The 19,887-nt window shown below is 30.0% G+C and overlaps 1 protein-coding gene across 6 annotated transcripts in view; it reads right to left on the bottom strand.

Moving 5' to 3' along the window:
* Window positions 1-19,887, bottom strand: part of LOC145246022 (uncharacterized) — a 231,371-nt gene that overhangs the window by 29,710 nt on the left and 181,774 nt on the right. For 5 of the 6 annotated variants that reach the window (XM_080107843.1, XM_080107841.1, XM_080107846.1 and 2 more), the window contains 3 exons: window positions 17,371-17,487; window positions 9,556-9,675; window positions 9,303-9,444 (listed from right to left, as the gene is read on the bottom strand). In XM_080107843.1, the coding sequence (XP_079963969.1) occupies window positions 9,303-9,444; window positions 9,556-9,675; window positions 17,371-17,487 (379 nt within the window). The remainder of the gene's footprint in view (window positions 1-9,302; window positions 9,445-9,555; window positions 9,676-17,370; window positions 17,488-19,887) is intronic. The other variant, XM_080107844.1, reaches the window with a different exon arrangement.

A 19,887-nucleotide genomic window follows, 5' to 3' on the forward strand; every position in this document is an offset into this window, starting at 1 on the left:
GGTCCTACGGCTGTGTTGTGGGATCTTTTAATAGAATCTTCTAATTCAGTTAATGTAAGTAGTTTATTATAATCTTCTAGGTTTTTTGATTTAAAGTTTAGTTTGTATTGTTCGATATTTTGTTTAATTATTATAAATTTAAAGTTATGGTTTTGGTTAGATGAGTTTTGAGAAAAAGTTTTGGCTAGTAGGTCTGCTATATTCTTTTCATCGGTTACTCTGTTGTTGTTTTTAAGCAGGTGTTTAATTGGTGTTGATTGATGTTTACCTGAAATTTTTCTAATCATCTCCCATACTACTCTCGGTTCTGTAGAGGAATTTAGTTTATTGACATACTTTTCCCAACACTCTTTTTTAGCTGCTTTTATTACCCTACGAGCTTTAGCTCTATTTAATTTGTATTCTATCAAATTTGAAGTTGTGGGTTGTTTCTGAAATTTCTTCAGTGCAATTTTTCGCAATTTGATGGATTCCCGACATTTATTGTCAAACCAGGGTCTGTTGTACCGATTAGATGCTGAAGTTTTAGGGATGCATTCATTTGCAATTTCCACTAGTGTTTCTGTAAAAAATTCTACAGTGTTGTTTGTCTCTGAATCATTCAACTTATGTCGACATTTTTCTTTGTATAATTGCCAGTTGGCCTTATTTAGCTTCCATCTGGGAAGTTTTTCGCTGTTGAATTCTGGAATTTCTATCACTAATGGAAAATGGTCACTGCAGCAAGTGTCATCATATACTTTCCAGGTTAAGTCCATATATAGTGATGGATCACACAAGCTAAGGTCAATGGCTGAATGGTTTCCACCAGTTGGGTTGATGTGTGTAGGTGTTCCATCGTTGAGGAAGCATATATCGTTTTCATTGATAAATTCTTCCAACGTTTTGCCCTTTTTATTGGTGTCTTTACATCTCCATAGTATGTTATGACTATTGAAATCTCCCAATAGGGCGAAAGGTTTGGGTAATTGATCAATCAATTTTTTTAATCTCGTTTTTATCTATGTCATCGTTTGGAGGTATATATAGTGAACATACTGTCATTGGTTTATGTAGTATGGCATTAATAGCAATTGCTTGGATATTGGTTGTTATGTTTATTTTGCTATGGGGTATATCGTTTCTGATTAGAATTGTTACTCCCCCGGAGGCCCTGCCCCCAAAGTTATGAGTGAAATTAAAAATTTCATATTGCTTAATATTAATTTTGTCTCCTGGTTTCAGAAAAGTTTCTTGAAGACACACCACTGCAGGGCGCTCCTGCGCTAGTAGCAGAAGCAGTTCATTCATGTTTGTTTTTAAACCGCGACAGTTCCACTGGATTATTTTTTGTTTTTTGTTAGTCATTGGTATCAGATCTTCGGTCTTCTATGTCCATTTCTTCAAATCTGTTTTGTGTAGGGATTCTTGGTCTGGAACTTGAGCGTGATCTGTCTAGTTATGTTTTAGCTTCTTTTTTGAGTGGAGGTTTATTTATTTTCTCTTCATGGGCATATTTTGGTGTCTGTTTTTCCCCTCTGTAAGTGGAGATGTTTCTATGGGTGTTGTATTTTGGGGTTTTATGGGTTTATTTGATTTAGTTTTAGCTTGAGAGGTTTGTTCAGTTATAGGAACTTTTTTTTCATTGTTGAATTGTTTTATAATTTTTTTAAATTCTTCCATAAGTTCCTTCATTTCATTAAGTAGTTTAATAATGTCCTCGGATTTGATGTTGAGTGAATTTATTTTTGTTTGTTTATTTGGTTCGGTAGTTTGCTGTATGTTTTTTTTTGTTATTTCAGAATATTTTGCATTTTCTGATAGTTTGCGAGCTTCTTGGAAGGTAATATTTTTTGTATATTTTATTTTGTTGATTTCTTTTTCACTCTTCCATTTGTCGCATTCTTTTGAATTGGCGCTATGGCCTTTTTGACAATTGATGCATTTTGGCTCTTTTTTACAATCTGTATGAGGTTCATTATCTCCGCACCTTATACATATTGGAGGGCGGGTACACCGGTCTCGATGGTGTCCGTATCTCTGGCAATTGTAACACCTGAGTGGGTTTGGTATGTAGTGTTCAACGTTTACCATTTCATACCCTATTTTAATTTTGTTTGGAATTTGGTGAGTATTGAATGTTAAAATGTAAGTATTTGTTTTTATTATTTCGCCAAGTTTATTAATTTGGACTCTTTTAACGTCAGTGAAGTTTTGTTTTTGTAGGTTAGTCTGAATTTCTTCCAAGGGGCACAGTGATAATTCAGTACTCCTGATTACGCCTTTGCTAATGTTCAGAGATTTGTGAGGGTAAATTTTTACCTTTTGATTGTTAAAACGTTTCCATTTGGAGATTTCAACAGCATATTTTTGGTTTTCTACTTCGAGAAGTAATGTACCATTATTTTGTTTTTTAACCATTTTAGGTTTGATGCTAGATAAAATCTTTTCAATTTTGAATGGGGATATTTTGGTTATTGGTTCCCCTTCAGTTGCTTCTATAACTATGAAGCGGGGAACATTCTGGTTTTTTTGATGAAGCTCTGTTTCAGTGTCAGAACTACTGGCATCAGATACTTCGGTGTGGTTTCTTTTTTGAGGCTTTCTGGATTCCATAAATATATTTGGTTTGTTTCATTTTTCATGCTCCCCACCCACCTCGGAGTCCTATATGGGAAGTGTTGGGGGGATACCCATTCGCCCCAACCCAACAGGGATACAGGAAAAGTATACTCTTCTTGCTGGTGGATTCAAGCACCTGTGGTTCTTCAATTTCTTTCTGAAGGCCTCGTTTTCAGTAAGAATTTCAGTTTTTCAGTCGTGTTTAGTCCATCATTCAGCAAGTTGATTAGCCCTCCAGCCACCGCTTACTAAATCAGTTTATTGTATAGTGTGGGAAGTGCAAGCATATTTTCTTGTTATGTCTGTCTGATTTAGGGCTAGGCGTGACCAACCGATTGATTGGATCGGGCCTATCCAACCGCCCGTCTTAGCTTAAGTAAGGGCCAAAGAGGTGTGTTGCATCTCATGTCCTTAAAATATCCTGGACATGATCTACTCAACCACCAGGATTCCGTTCGTAAGCCTTACGGGATGCCACCCACAGTCAACAGGTGGCCCCATTGAAGGACTTATACCCTCTGCAGGGGGGCAGTCGGCATATTCTAATGCCCCACCGACAGAGTCAACCGGGAAGTAGGGAAGGAAAAAGAAAGGAGGGGAGGAGGAGAGGAGGGTTGTTGTTTTTGTTTTTTGTAGAACATAATTAGGTTTTACAAAAGAGAATAGAAAACAAAAACAAATCAATGTAGGTGCATTTCGTCTCAGGAAGCCAATAGACAGCCTGATCTGGTAGCACCAGAATCTTACATTTGTAGATGATGAGTGATATTTGCTTATTATTTGTGCTATTTTGTTCGATAGAAAGCAATAAATACTTAGAATATTTACTTAAAAAACTGCGGGTAATTCAAAATTTTACAGTAGGGAGCTTAGCCACAACTAACATCAACACAATAGATTCAGATCTGTTCACTGAAAAATAACATCATGCCTGCGGTTCTAGCAAACATTTGTTGGACTGTTGGTAATTAAAGATTTTTTTTACAAATACAAAAGAAAACTTTAAAATTGTATTAAAAAAGAGAAAAGTAAGAAAAATTATTTATTCTGAAACTTATCCAATTATAATAAGAAAAACAAAAATTCAAAAGAAAAAGTTGCGTGTTTATACGTTTAAAAGTAAAAACATTTTATCTCATGGATTTTAAAGATAAAAATTAGTTTATTATTTACTTAAAAAATTGTATTTAAAAATACAGAACAAAAAAAAATAAAGAACAGTTTTGATTCATACTGAAACAGAACTTTATTCAATATATTAAATTTTTAAAGTGAAATTATTTAAATCAGACATTTGAAAATAACTTGGAGCCTTTAAACTAGTGTTGGGACGCTTCCTAATTTTTATACGATTCCGATTCCAGGAAAATATTGATTAACGATTCCGATACCAAGTACGATTCCGATTCCTAGGGAATTATTGTTTTGAAATATACCAGGTAGTTTTATACTTATGATTGGGTAGTTCCCAAATATGTTCTCTAACTTTGGAAGAGATATTTTATGCCTACACAGTCGTGTTTTGGTTTAAATAAAATTATTATATAGTAAACTAAACGGAAAAATTAGCAAAATTTATTTTAGAGGAAATTTATTTTACTTAATTGGAATACAGAAAAAAAACCCAAAGAAAATAGAATTAATCCTTCAGAGCAAAAACAAATGAAATAGAATTTATATAACAGAACAAAAACAAGAAAATTAGAGAATAAATTAACACAATTCATTATTTTGGTCCTCATAATTAACAGATTTAATGAATTAAATAAAAAAAAATATTGCGGAAGAGAAAGAAAATATATACTAATTAAATATAAAGAAGATAAATATCTAATTTAATAATTTATAAATGAACGTGCATAATTCACAAAGTGTAGTTAACACCTATTGTTTTTTCTTACTTTTTCATTGCTTTTACACGTTGGTTCTTACGTAAAGAATAAGTTTAGCCAAACTAATTTTGAAATAGGGTATATCAAAGGAACACATATAAAAACGATACCACTATAAAAACAAATGAAATACTAGATAAAATTGAGCAAAAATAATTACCAAAATTACAGAAAAAGATAAAAGAAAAACTAAACAAAACAAAAAATGGTGAAGTTTGTTGAGTGAAATGAATTATTGAAAGAAAATTAATTGAACTAATAGAAATGTTAAAAAAAAAAAATGTCACATTTCAATATTTTTTTAATAATTAAATTCTCAGGGTTGTCGAAATTAAAAATTAAGTGATTTTTTTTTAATTAGACTTCTTTCGAAGCTTGTTAACATGAAAAATACATTTAAAACCCTGTTTTTTTTTTTTTTTTTAAAATAAATTGAAAATAAAACGCAATTAAAAAAATTTAATTGATAATTAAAACTTTAAAAACATATTAAACATTGAAAAATTACTTATCTCACAAATTAATGTCCAATAAAGTAGATCCAGTCTTCATACAGGAATTCGGTTATAATAAATATATCTTTCCCAAACCTTAAAAATTTTTTTTTTTTTTTTTTTGAGAGAGAGAGTTTTTTAAAATCGCTGGGGAATGCCGCCTAAAATTTTAAAGAAGTAAATTTTAGGAGTTTAGTGCCTTTTAAAGACGGTTATCATAATTTATTATCATCATTTAATTTCCTTTTTTCCTCCCCCCCCCACACGTTTCCACGTGGTTCTGTAGTTAACCAGTGCCCCTGTTGATGTCAGTCAGCTATCTTTACTTAAGTTTTAATTTCTAGTTAAAAGAATTTTTCATGAATAGAATCAGCATTTTAAAAAAATATTTTTTTAGTTGTATATATTGTATTTACTCTTTGAAGTTAAGGAGGGTTAAAAAAATTGGTGACACCTAGATGGTGATTTAGGAAAAAAAAAAAGACACTGCGATTTCGACCCTCACTAATAAAACTGCTCTGGGTGACTAGTTGGTAATTTTGCTAAGTCGTGGACCAAAGAGTTAAAAAAAGATTTCAAGAAACTAAACGAATTTTCATTTGGTCCAAATTTCAAAATTTTGCGAAATAATACGTGATCAATTTCATTTTAGAGATATTTCTTTCAAAAGCCTTCTTTGAAAAAAAGAAAAAAAAGTATATTGTTCAATTAAACCTTTTACTGTTTAAATAATTTTACTTTGCTCGTTTTATTTTAAGAAAATATAAGTTGAAAAAGCATTTTCATTCACTATTAGAAGATTTGTTAGTAAAAAAAACAGTCGCCAAAAAGATAAGCGTATTTTTTAAAATTTTTTACTCGCAATGTAGAGCCCTGCATACTTCTTTTCAAGTTACCTCTTTTGTAGTTTTGATTACAATAGATCTGAATGAATGAATCTTGTAAGGGAAGGGGCACTATGCATTGCCCTGTTAGTAATGAATTTCTTTGGTTTCTTTTTATAACATGCTACATTTCTCTCTTGCGGTTAGAAATATCAGGACATTTTTTTCTTTTTTTCAACATCAGACTAAAAGAATCGTAATGAAGGAATCGGAAAATTAAGGTATTTTTTAACGATGCGATTCCGATTCTGATACCTCCCAAAATACACGATTCTTACGATTAACGATTCCGATTAATCGTCCCACCACTACTTTAAACTGTCAAATTGAAAATGATTTATGGTGCTTATTTAGAATTAAAACTATTTTTAAAACAAAAATATTAAAACTTTATTATAACATGAACATAAAAAAGAAATACAGAAAAGTATTACAAATTAATCCTTATCTATTTAACAAAACTGTACAATCTGGAATGAAAATATTATCTGTTCTGTCCTCTGACACAATTTAAATTTTTGTCCCCGAATCCAGACTGCCCTTTGGATAGCATACTCCTCACACATACATGTATTAAAAAATAACTTTGTGTCCAACATAGATTCCATAGGGATGCAAGTCATTAGGTTGAAAAATAGAAACGAAATAAAATTACATACAAAAAAAATAAATAAATAAAAAATAATGGAGCGTTTTTAATTTTAAAAAGAAAAAAAAAATGTCAACTGCAATCATGTGAAAATTTTAGTTTCATTGTCAAAAAAAAAAAGTGCTACCATTGAAAAATATTTTTCTTTGACAAAGAGACAATTAAAGGCAGTTGTGCATTTTAACATTCCTGTCAAAATTTAGAAATCTATTTTTAAGATAAAAAGGACGAGGGGGGGGGGTATTAGGTTTTCCCTTGCCGTTCAAGGAAAGAAGTCATCATGTCTTGAGACTTTATTCTGTGACAGCAGGCCATGTGACTTTATGGCAAGGGCCTGAGTCTATTATATTTATGTCGATTGTGCCCCCACCCACTTCAAACTTTAATTCACTTTCATTTACAAACATTTTTTATCTCCATATAAGAAACACGGCTAAATTTTATTTAAATTAGCAAAATTTCTTAAAATGAATTTTTTTGATTAGATATAAATGAAAGATATAAAATCTTAACTACAAAGACAGTGTTTAGGTTTAAAAATTTAGTTTTCAATACTCCATGTCTAACCACCTTGAAGAGCCATTATCATACCTTGGTTTCCAGTTTTGCTTCAATTTTTATTTAGTATTTTTTTATCTTTCATTCATTTGCTTTTATGATACTAACTCATTATTTCACATATCTCATTGAATTATTATAAGGAATCAGTCAATTTCAGACTCAATCATTTTATTATTTAATGAGTTAACTGCTGAAATATAAAATTCTAGGATTAATTTATTTCACTTTCAACAGTTAATTTCTTACAATAACGACCATGATAAATTTTATAAAGTATAAAACTTTGTTTATTCTGTTCTAATTGCCATGATCATCATCCCACATCAAAGTCTTGATAAAGGAAACAAAAAACTTTTCTCTTGTGTAAAAAATAATCAAATTGACAGAAACATTTTAATATTAAAACTTCAGCATTTTATCATTTTTTAAAAATAACTTTCTTGTATATTATTAAAATTGCACCCCTTTTTTGTGAAATACTTTTTATGGCACAATTTACTTGGAAATTACATTAAAAAGCATTTATATTATAGTCTGTTGAAGTGTCCCAGTCTAATGCTTATCATGCATTGCATGTGATCATTAATTATAACATCTTTTCTGGCAATCAAAAATAGACTTCTTATATAATGTCTTTGTATTTAAGTAAACTCAAATAATGGATTCAAATCAAATAATTGGTCAATTGTTGTTTTATTGGAACAGAATTTGTTATACTTTTATTCTACTTTATTTCTTCTAAGAATCAAATTTATTTCTTCTAAGAATCAAATTTATTTCTTCTAAGAATCAACTTTATTTCTTCTAAGAATCAAATTTATTTCTTCTAAGAATCAAATTTATTTCTTCTAAGAATCAACTTTATTTCTTCTAAGAATCAAATTTATTTCTTCTAAGAATCAAATTTATTTCTTCTAAGAATCAACTTTATTTCTTCTAAGAATCAACTTTATTTCTTCTAAGAATCAACTTTATTTCTTCTAAGAATCAAATTTATTTCTTCTAAGAATCAAATTTATTTCTTCTAAGAATCAAATTTATTTCTTCTAAGAATCAACTTTATTTCTTCTAAGAATCAAATTTATTTCTTCTAAGAATCAACTTTATTTCTTCTAAGAATCAACTTTATTTCTTCTAAGAATCAAATTTATTTCTTCTAAGAATCAAATTTATTTCTTCTAAGAATCAAATTTATTTCTTCTAAGAATCAAATTTATTTCTTCTAAGAATCAACTTTATTTCTTCTAAGAATCAACTTTATTTCTTCTAAGAATCAAATTTATTTCTTCTAAGAATCAAATTTATTTCTTCTAAGAATCAAATTTATTTCTTCTAAGAATCAAATTTATTTCTTCTAAGAATCAAATTTATTTCTTCTAAGAATCAAATTTATTTCTTCTAAGAATCAAATAAGTCAAATATTAACCAGCATTTGTCTTGCATAAAGGATGAGATCGGACATTAATTGGATTCGTGGTATCTTTGCTTGTTTTTTGGGCTTTTTTAAAGATAATTATTGCTATTCTCTAAGGAAAAAAAAAATCACCAGGTTTACACCTGTTATCAAAAATATTCAGCAGTTGGAGGTGAATAAATTTTATCTGACTTATTATGTTAGGCGGAGGAAGGAGACAAAAAGTTTTAAATTTAAAAAAAATCTTTTACTTTCCCTACCTATATAATGATCGTTTGCTAGAGAAAGAAGCAAAGAAAAAAACAGCAGAATTTCACTAAAAAGTGGAAAAATCTCATCCTTTTTTTATGTCTGACTTGTCCATCAAGTTTCTGTCATAAATGTCCAACAGTTTTTGCTTTATCACCATTCAATGAAATGCACACTTGGATACAACATGCAAAATTGTCAATGCACTCTTCTGATTCAAGCTTGCATGGTTTTCTTCGGTTCAAGAATAGTCTGTAGATTGTTTTTATAGACATTGTCTTTGATATAACTGCATAGATAAAATCTTGGATGGATTAACACCTGCGGAGTTTGAAACCTATTCAGGATCTCACCTATTGATATCTTTAAACATTGATTGCACAAAAACTGTTGGATCTTCATAACTGAAATTTAGTAAAGAAGTCAAACTTAAGTTTATTTCTACCAAATATGATTTGATTGTAGGAAAGATTGTGAATTTTACTAATGATTCCATGGATGACAGTTTTCCAGGGTCACCCTGTACACTATTAAACTGAAGAACTTTGAAAAAAATACCTGCAAAATTGTCTTCATCTTTCGGTATGTAAATCCCATGTGAAGCAATCTGGTGCCTAGTTGTATCTAATGCAGATGCCAGATGTTGATGGTTTGGAATCAAATTTGGTAAAAAAGAAGAAACCAACTTAATGGCATCGCTCTGGAGGAAAAAAAAGAAAATAAGTTTTCAGTGATTGGAAACAATCTTGTACACTAGAAATTATTGTAAAAATGTTTTGATGTGTGTGAAAATATTTCATCTGTTCGTTACCTGACGTTGTGTATTTTGGCTCACAACTTTGTGGTATTCATCCTCGGCAAGTTTCAATTCCACAGCAGATTTCTTTTCCATCATTTTTTCCATTTCACTCCACAAACCATGCATCTGAGTCTGAAAATTGAAAAAGCAATATTTTTTGATATCAGATCAAGGGGAAAACATTTTTTTTTTGTAGTTAAATCTTAAGATGGTAGAACATTTTTTTGGAGCATGCCAAAAAGTCAAGAAATTATCACTGCAACAATTACAAATTCTTGTATAGAAATCAATGCAGATATCTGTTGCAACTATCTTTCATAAAACTTGGCTTGGCACATCAACTATGAGTTATTTCATGCTGAATAAAGTTGTCAAATGGAATTATAAGGTATATTATATAGTAATATATATATATATATATATATATATATTATTATTCTTTTCAAGAAATTGAAATTAAATAAAAAGAACAATTAAATTATTTTTTTATTAACAGTCCAACTTATTTGATGAAGTTTAATATAAATTGGAAAATTTATTTCAAATATATTTTATTTGAAAATATAAAATTTAAACAGGTCTTTTATTCATTTTTTAATTGTAGAATTTTCTTCAATTTTGTTGCAGATCCTGACTCAAAACTTGGAAATGCATCAAAGGATGTGGTCAAAATTTCAAGAAAATGTACATTTCAGTAAGTTTTATTGTTTAGTACAAAAAATGTTTGGACTTCAATTACTTCTGACCTTGTAGTTAAAATGTTTTATACTCGAGTATTCTAAAAGACACGAGGAATACTAATATCTTTACTAGCAATAAGAAAAGTATGATTAATTCTCCAAATAAAAAGATGGTTTAATTTGTTGTACTGTGTAATTCTATATGTCAGATAATTATTCATATTCCTAGAATAAATTGCTTTACTCTTGGAAAACATTACTCTTAAGAGGAATTTTTATAGAGGGTACCATAATTATTCATGTATAGGAAAATGAAATATTTCAAGGAAGCATCCCACCAATGGCACTACTTCCAGAAACCATTACTCCTTGACATTGATAATCTTTGTTCTAGTTTCTATTTTGAAATCTTTGGAAGAAAATAAAAAGGAGAAATATGGTTTTGATTTTTTGAAGAACCAGATTGAATAATATGGTTTTGGATGAACTTATAAGTACTAGCTTCCATCTAAACCAGGGGTCAGCAACTCATTTGACCTCACGAGCTGGATCATATTATACTGACAGATCGTGGGCCAGACGAAGGCTATTAATGAAAAATTAAGGAAAATTACGCACGCAAACCAATTTCAACCTCGATATGTAAAAGCATAATAAAATTAAACATTGAGAAATCAGAAAAATAAAATCTAAAACTAAAAACAAAAACACCTAACAAAAATGAGTTTTTCACTAAGAATGCCAAAATACTTGTAAGTGAAAAAGGATTAAACAAAGTGAAATGGATGAAATTATGACGTGTATGTTTTAAAGTGTTATTGAAAATTGTACCACACACAAACACCTATAAATACGGGTAAAAATAGTTGCAACCATGTATACTTATGTACACATTCCATATATCATCCACACACATATGCTGAACTGTCTTTAGATTTCTGCTTGTCAGTCTCTCTCTAGCTTCTTTCACTTTATCGTCCCTTTCTCGTCTTATCTTTTAATGTAACTCAGGATCATAACAAATATGTATTCATTATTTGACATTAAACATAAGCAATGTGACTTGGTACAATATGTCTCATGAAAGATACTGGCAGATAGTCCAATATTTTTAGCATACTGAGATGTGTAGCTATTCTATGGAAAATGACATAACAAATTTCATTTGAACGTTGACAATTAAATTTGCATATTCACATTTAATCACAAGTGTTGAATATACATAAAAATAATTTATATTAACAACATATAAATATTGTAATCAAAAAGTATTTATTCAATTGAAAGTGTTGAAACCATTTGTTTATAAATACATAGCAACGATGTTAAGCTATCACCAACAACCAAAAAATGGGAAACTGTGTGATATTTATTAATTGAGAGTGTTTCAATACTTGGTTTCAAACTTACTGACACTAAAGAGCAAGATATCATCAAGATGGTTATCTATTAATGTTGTTCTCAAATTGGTCTTAGTTTGCTTCAATTTTGAAAAAATTGTTCCCATTTATAGCTACTTCTAAACAAAGATGTGATATCTTTTTTGCATTTTGAAATACTTTCCACATATAAAAATATATTTTGCATTAAAATCAATTAATGAAATATCTTTGAAATTAAATTCTGATCTTAATAGATTGTTCCGTTTCTATTAAATCCATTTGAAAACAGTCCAATACCGTTTCCATCTTCACATCAAATGGTTTAGCAAACAATTTTGGAATCATTTTTGATGAAGATGAAAGTTAGTAAAATGTGATACAAATTTCTTTCGAAAATCATGGATTACATTCACAAATAGCTCCAAATCTTGTGGTTTCCTTGCTTGGAATGATAGGAAATGAGCATAATTCTTATTTCTTAGCTGATGTTCCTAAAGGCAACAATATGATTATGCATGTCATTTATAAGCTGAATTTTACCTTGTATCAACCTTTAAGGATTCTGTTATTACATATATGAATATTTATGTTTCTATTTACTTTTTACAAAGATTTTCTACTTTTGTGTTATGTACATTTGTTATGGTGTTAAAAAATTCTAATTTTCAAGAAAAAGATCACTTGTCAGAACATTTTTGTATTTTTTTTTTTTTTACAGGCTTCGCAGATAAGGTTTATTTTTTGTAAATATCTTTTTAGGTATGGACCTATTATATTTTCCAGTGACAGAACTAGATTGCCTGAGTTGAAATGGCTTCAGTAACAATTCATTATCAACAATTAGCTGTATATTTAGTTGCACATATTTGGATGAAACCTGAATTTTTACAAGTTTATAATTCCAACAGTTGCTATATGTTTATGTAGTTGTGTAACAAACCTTTTTTCCCTACCATTGCTAAAGCATCATCACTTGTGATTCTAATAAACTTCGAGAAATCAAATTTTAACTTTTGTAATTTCTAAAAAAAGCTTCAAGATATCTACTCTGGTCATGGGAATTAATTGAATAAACTCTTCTAAAATATGTAAAATAAAAATCACTCCTTACACAAAATAGGTTGTGTAGTGTCACTTGAGTCTGTGCTCTCATCGACTGCAATGAAAACTATTACAATTCATTAATCCACACTGAGTTTTTTCATTTGAATCAAAGAATATGCAGTTATTTGGTGACTTACTCGAAGTAGGTATCCCAAACCAAAATTTTATTTTCATTATATCTAAAAAAAAAATTAATGTGGTCATATAGATTTTTGTAAACCATAAACAAAAGTATCAAATTTATTTTGGTAGCTCAATTAACCATCAAGTTATGATTGTTCAAAGTTTGTTGGAAAGTTGAAAATTTGCTATTATTATTTGCAGAAGCCAAATTTCATAGTATATAACTAAAAATGTAAGCTACTAACAAGTGAAAAATCCTTATAAATATAAGGTCATCTTGTGGTAAATGAAAATTAATACAAATGAAAGCAATAATTATTAGATGACACCAACCTAAACACTAGGCAAAATCCCACTACCAACGGGAAAAAAGTGCAAATATAACACGGAAATGCAACTTTGTTCATTTCATTAGCTAATGTACTGAATCTTCTTAGTATGATTCATAACACATTAGAGATCAACATAATTTTTTCTTTTAATTATAAATTGATAAAACCACTCAACTGTGGACCATGTAAAAGCAGTCGAACAGACAATTTGGTAAAAAGGGCAAAAATGGGTTAAAAGTATACGTTACTGAAATTGCTGTAAAAATGTAACCATTGGAGATAGAAGCTTAAAACTTTGCAACTTTACTAATTTTTGGGTGAGGAATTCAAAAATGTTTGCTTTGTTTCTAATAACAAAACTTTTTGCCACAGAAAGATTTTTACTTTGAAGAATTTAAACTTGCCAAAAAAGGACCGACAACAATAAGATTTAGAAATTTGTTATACAAAAAGTCACAAGTCATTTTTTCAAACATTGAAAAACTTTCAACTTAAAAGACAAGTAAACAAGTAAAATATTTTATAGGCAGAGGTCTTACTACAATTCTTTTCCTTATTAATTTTTTCCATAAAATTATTTCAAAAGCTTCTGCTATGGTATCAAGAACACTTCAAATCCTACCATCACTTGAAACTGGCATTACCTCAAAACCCCATCTGTAAACAAATGCTGTGCAATGTCATCTGACAAAGGCCATCGAAAAAAATATTTTCTACTTTTGGTTTGCAATAAAAAATTTTATTACAGCGCTGGATACATATATAACCTCAATGACTTGGCCAATGTAAAAGTTGATGTCATAGTAGACAGCAACCCATTGTCCTTGATGCTCATAACTGAAGATATCCTGAGATGGTTCTTCATCACAATTGCAGGAGTTATCTGAATGTTCAGCAGATTCACTACGGGACTTTTTTTTGTTGCTTTGGAGATGGAAATGAATCAATTGGATTTCTTCTCAAGTAGTCAGAGAGAGCAGCTTCCAGTTGAACTTTATTTCCACTGGTGTTGATTTTGACACCTAACACAACCTTGAGATATTTCAGTTCAAGTTTATCAAAAACACCTGATAGAATACATAGGTCTCGGGGGTACTTCTACAGGTTATCGCCGAAATGGAGGCACCATTTTTTTTTGTGCACCTCTCATTAAAATCCGAGAGAGAAATCAATATCTTAAACTATGACCGAAGCATGGAATAAATAAAAAAATTAAACTAGATAATGATTTTTCGGTTTCATTTAAATTAATTTGTTGTTGACCCTTTAAAGTTGCTTTAATTCAAAAAAATGTTTCATTAAAATTATTTATTTGTTCGGAGAAAAAAAAAAAAGCAAACAAAAAAATCCAATGTTGTTTTCATTACAAAATTGTTTTATTAAAATTATATTTTCTTACGCAAACTTTTCAATAAATGTTTTTACAATTATATTTTGATAAATTTTTATACAGAAAATGTTTTGGTTTTCAAATGGCGCTCGCCCAGTTTAGACAATTATGAATATGTCATTTTCATTTTCTGTTTTTAATAATTTTTTCATTTTGTTTTTAATAATAAAAATATATATATACGTTTCATGAAAAACATTCCCGTTTTCATTAATCAAATCGAAACATTTTCAGTTAAATAATTACGTATATATGTTCTCTTTCATTTTCTTTATTTACTTTTTTCATAGTTCTTTCCGGAAGTAATTAATATCTAGTTTAATTTTTTTGCTATTTATTTCTAACAGTTTAAAATACTGATTTCTTCCTCGGATTTTAATGACAGGTGCGCGAAAAAAAAAAAAAATATGGCATCTCCATTTTCGGCAATAAACTGTAGAAGTACCATCTCGGGAATTATTAAATAAAAAATAAATAAATAAAAAAAAGATTTTTACAGTGAAATTAATTTTTTATTTACACGACTTGTTGCACGTAACTTAAAACTTAGCTATATTTTGTTAATTTCTTTTTAAAGTAATGTAACTGTATAGTCTAATAAAAAAAAAATAATTAAACAAAATGTTAGATATATCAAAAACGCCCAACAGCACATAAGAGAAATAAGTAAACAAAAAAAAAATGAGGCACATTTTTTAAAATGAAAAAATTTTTCCATCAGTCACACGCAACTAAAAATGTTTTTTTGGTTTAAAATGTACCCAGTTTATTTTTAAAAGATAATTTAACAATGCTGAAGTTTATCCAACCGAAAGAAGATAAAGCAAAGAACATATGAAAGTTTGAAAGATATAGAAAATAAACAACTGACATTTTTTAAATTGTAAATTTTCATTTCTTTTATTGACACACTAAAAATATTATTTTAAACAATAACTTTCTATAACTTTTAAATAAACAAAAACTCACTTAAGAACTTTGATATATGTATATAGTGAAGCTAGTTGTTTGTTTACGTTGGGTCATGTGCTGACAGTTGATTTTAATGATGATATTTCATACTTCTCACTTGGGATTAAGTTGTAAATCTCGATTACAGTCACTTTTATTAGTGGCGCTCCTTGATTTATGAGCATAGTAATATGACACCAACAGATTATTAAAGAGATATTTCTCTACAAAACGGTGTTTTTTCAATTGAATTTCTTTCATATTTCTTTCACTGAAGTTGGATTTTTTTTTTTGTGAAAAACAACTTAAAACCCTTTTTTAAGCTCACCATATTGATAAGTGACCTTTTTTCTTTAAAATGGTACTATTTTTTTATACCTAGAGACTCACAATATCGCATGCACCAAATTTGAAAAACACCAACATTTTTTTTGTATAAAAAATAAAGTGCCGTTCACTAAAATTAGTGACATAAGTTGAAGTAACCTGGAAAAAAATCTATTAAAGACACAAGAAAAAGAATTATATATCTATAAAGCAAAAAGATTAAATTTTATTTAAATCAAAACTTTATCAAAATAACCCAAAAAATAAATGAGATATCGCAAGTTGAAGTTAAGGGAAATTGAACTTTATTTACCAGTTTTCGCATCCTAAACTAGGCTAGTTTGGGATACCTACTTGAAGACACCACAGTCTTTTTTCTTATAAATAATTGAGAGCATAATGCTCCCTCACGCTACTTACACTGAATTCATATCTTTTTGAATAAGTAAATATGAAGAGCATTCATTTGAATTTTATTTTGTTTTTTTAAAACATTTTTAATTTTATTCAATTTATTTGCAAAGTAATTAAGCTTTAAAAAGCATGATATATAGCCTGTGTCGAGCCAAGCAGCATGTAAAAAAAAGAAAAATCAGTGAAAGGTTTTATAATAAGGATACAAAATAAGAAAGATTCCAGCAACTTGGGTAGAATAGGTGGCAGGGGTAAGTGATGAGGAGGGTCACTGTTGGAGGAATTAAATAAAACGCTGACTGAGACAACATTATCCCTTTGAGCTGTTCCAGCTTATGTAATGTTTGTTGGTCAAATCGGCTCCAAGTTTTTATTTATTTTTTTTTTTTTTTTATTTTTTTTTTACACAGAAATGGAAGTGATTGGGTTACATCATAGAATTCAAATTCAATTGGATAGTTCAGAGGCAGGTAACAGCAGGCCTCTTGTTAAATTTGAAAGCATTGTCTCGTGTTAAAAATAAAAACTGGTAATCAGGCTTGCAGGCCAGCCAAAATGCCTATGTGGGCTGTAGGTTGCTGATCCTTGATCTAAATGCAACAAATGTTGAAGTGGAAGAAGGACTAAGTCACTAAGATCATGTCCTAAGGCATCACAAATCACCACCTACGGCTTACCCACCCCTTTTGGTGGGGGGTGCAATCAGTGAATTTGTGGCTTTATTGACAGGGCAACCCCTTAGTAAAAATAAACATTCCTTAGCTACACCTAATGTTTGTGATATTCTTGCAATAAAATATTTTTCTAATTTATCAATATGATACATGGATAATTCACTTTAAAACCTGAAACGGTAAAATTCCGGAAGTTTACAGTCAACTTAGTGCCTGCCACAATTTTCTATTTGTTTTTTTGTTTTTTTTTTTACTGATTAAAATGAAGCAAACTCAATTTATGTGAATTAAAATTCAAAAAATCAAAACTGATAAAAAAGTCAGCAAAAATATTCAAACTAATAAAAACATGTAATGATAATAAAAACGAATTTTAAAATCTTTGTATTGTTAGCAACATTAACAAAGTTTTGATGCAGATTTGATGTTAAATCATAGAATTCTACTCACCATCGCTTCCTCTTCTCTCTTTTTAAAAGAATGCTGAAACATTTTATCGAGGTAAAGGCTGCGAATATATTCACTGTACAAAATGTCAAGATCCATTTGGTCGACTGTTGGCTTTTCCTGTACATTTACAATAGAAAAAAGCCAATGGAGGCTTTTAGACAAGATGATTGGAATTTTATCTCAAATTAAACATGCAAGTCACAAGTTGGTTGGTTGGTTGTTTTTGTTTTACAGCATATCAACCTTTTTCAGGCTATTTAATGCCGAATCTAGTGATTTTGAGGAACGATTTTTTAATGGAGTATATTTGTTTTTTTAAGTCGGATTCTATTTAACCCATAGTTAGGACCCTAACAGGTACTACCACTCCGGGTCAGAGTGGACCTGGGAGCAATGGCAATTAAAAGGTGGCTCCACACTCCCCAAGGCCCGCAAGCTGGGGCCTCACCATTGGATATAGTTTTAGGTCATATCCAGGACCGTTGTTGTATAAAGGGTTCTTTTAAAAAATTTTTTAAGATATGAGAGTATGGTGTGGGGATTGTTTTTATCAAATAACTCTTTAATATTGTTTTCTTTGTAGAATCGATTTCTTACTGTTACAAAATCAGTACATTCAATTAATATGTGTTTGATTGTGAATGGTGTTTGACAAGGTATACAGATGGGTTGGCTTTCTTTTTTTAGGAGATATGAGTGGGTTAAGTGAGTATGGCCTATTTTTATTCTTGTTAGTTTGACTTCTTTTCTGTTTAATTTTGTATTTTGTTCTTGTTTTTTTATTTTTGGCATGATTTCGTGAAGTTTGTTGTTAGGTGTTCATTCCAGTAGGTTTGCGATTTCTCTGTTGTATATGCACTGATACGTCTTTTTAGATCTATGTATGGAATTTTAAAATTTGCATCGATTGGGAGATTTAACGCGTTTTTTGCTGCTAAATCTGCTAATTCATTACCTTTAATACCAGAATGGCTCGGTATCCAGCATAAAATTATTTCTTTTTTACTGTTTAATTCAGTTAATTTTTGGAGTAATTTTGCGATTAGGGGGTTGTCCATCTTTTTTCTTTTAATCGCTTTTAGAGTAGATTGGGAGTCTGAAAGGATTATAAATTTGTTTTTTTTTGTTATTGGAGGCGAGTTTGAGAGCTAGGATTAGAGCATGTATTTCAGCACTGAAGATTGAAGTTTCTTTTGGGAGGTTTGATTGTTTTTTGATTGATTTATCGAGTATTGCTGCACTGGCTGTTGCATTATTTTGTTTAGACCCATCTGTATAGATGTGTGTGTGGTCTGGATACTTTTCTTTGATTTTATCGCGATCATCATGATAAGTTATTGGATGAGTATGTTTTTTTTCATATTTACTTAAACTTAGGTCGATGTTAGGGGATACAATTTTCCAGGGAGGGGTTTTGAGTAGGACAGTTTCGTGAATTTTGGTTATGGGTAGATTTGCTTCTTTGGAAATCGATTTTATTCTACATCCAAAGGCTTTGATTGCATTTTCTTTTTGGTCGAAAAGGTGTTTACGGTTTGAATTTAAAGTGCTATTGTGTGCTGGGTTTGTGGGGTTGGCTGTAAGTTTTGTGTAGTATTTTAGACCAAGGTTTTGATTTTTAAGCATTGGAGGAGTTTCATGTGCATACAGGCTTTCTACAGGGGAGGTTGGAAATGCTCCTAGTGCTAGTCTTAGTTCGGAGTGGCATATTGTGTTGAGGGTTTTTAGATATGACTTTCTGGTGGATTGATATATGAAGTTACAATAATCTATTTTTAATCTAATTAATGCTCTATATAGTTTGAGTAGTGTGTTCTTGTCAGCTCCTCAACCTGTATGGGCGATGACTCGTAGAAGTTGTAATGCTTTATTATATTTGGTTTTGATGTGATTGATGTGTGAAATGAAATTTAGTTTTTTGTCAAAAATGATTCCCAGGTGCTTGTGTTCGTTTACGAATGGAAGTTTTTCGCCTTCAATCTGTATGGTTGGGTCAGGGTGGAGTTTGTGTTGGTTACAAAAATGGATGCATTTTGCTTTAGTTTTGGAGAATTTGAAACCATTTTTAGCTGCCCATTTATTAATTGTATTTATGTTATGTTGTAGTTTCCTTTCAATAGTGAAAGTATTTAGATCTGTAGCTGATTGAGCAGTCATCTACATATAAGGAGCTATGTATATCAGGAGAGAGTTCTTTTATAATGTTATTGATTTTTATGTTAAAGATACTTGTTGATAATATGCTGCCTTGGGGCACTCCTTCTTGATTTTGTGGGTCTGATAAAGTCGAGTCTATGCGAACTTGGAAAGATCTGTCTGTTAGAAAGTTTTTTATGAATTCAGGTAGTCTGCCTCTTAGTCCAATGTTGTGGAGATCTTTTATGATACCGTGTTTCTAGGTAGTTTCATATGCTTTCTCAAGATCAAAAAAAAAACAGCCGTTACGTGTTCCTTATTGATAAAAGCTTCTCTGATGTAATTTTCGAGGTTAGTGATGTGGTCTATACATCCTCGATT

The sequence above is a fragment of the Euprymna scolopes genome, chromosome 23 (assembly GCF_053919585.1).
Source record: "Euprymna scolopes isolate OS-2025 chromosome 23, ASM5391958v1, whole genome shotgun sequence".
Classification (NCBI taxonomy): Eukaryota; Metazoa; Mollusca; class Cephalopoda; order Sepiida; family Sepiolidae; genus Euprymna; species Euprymna scolopes.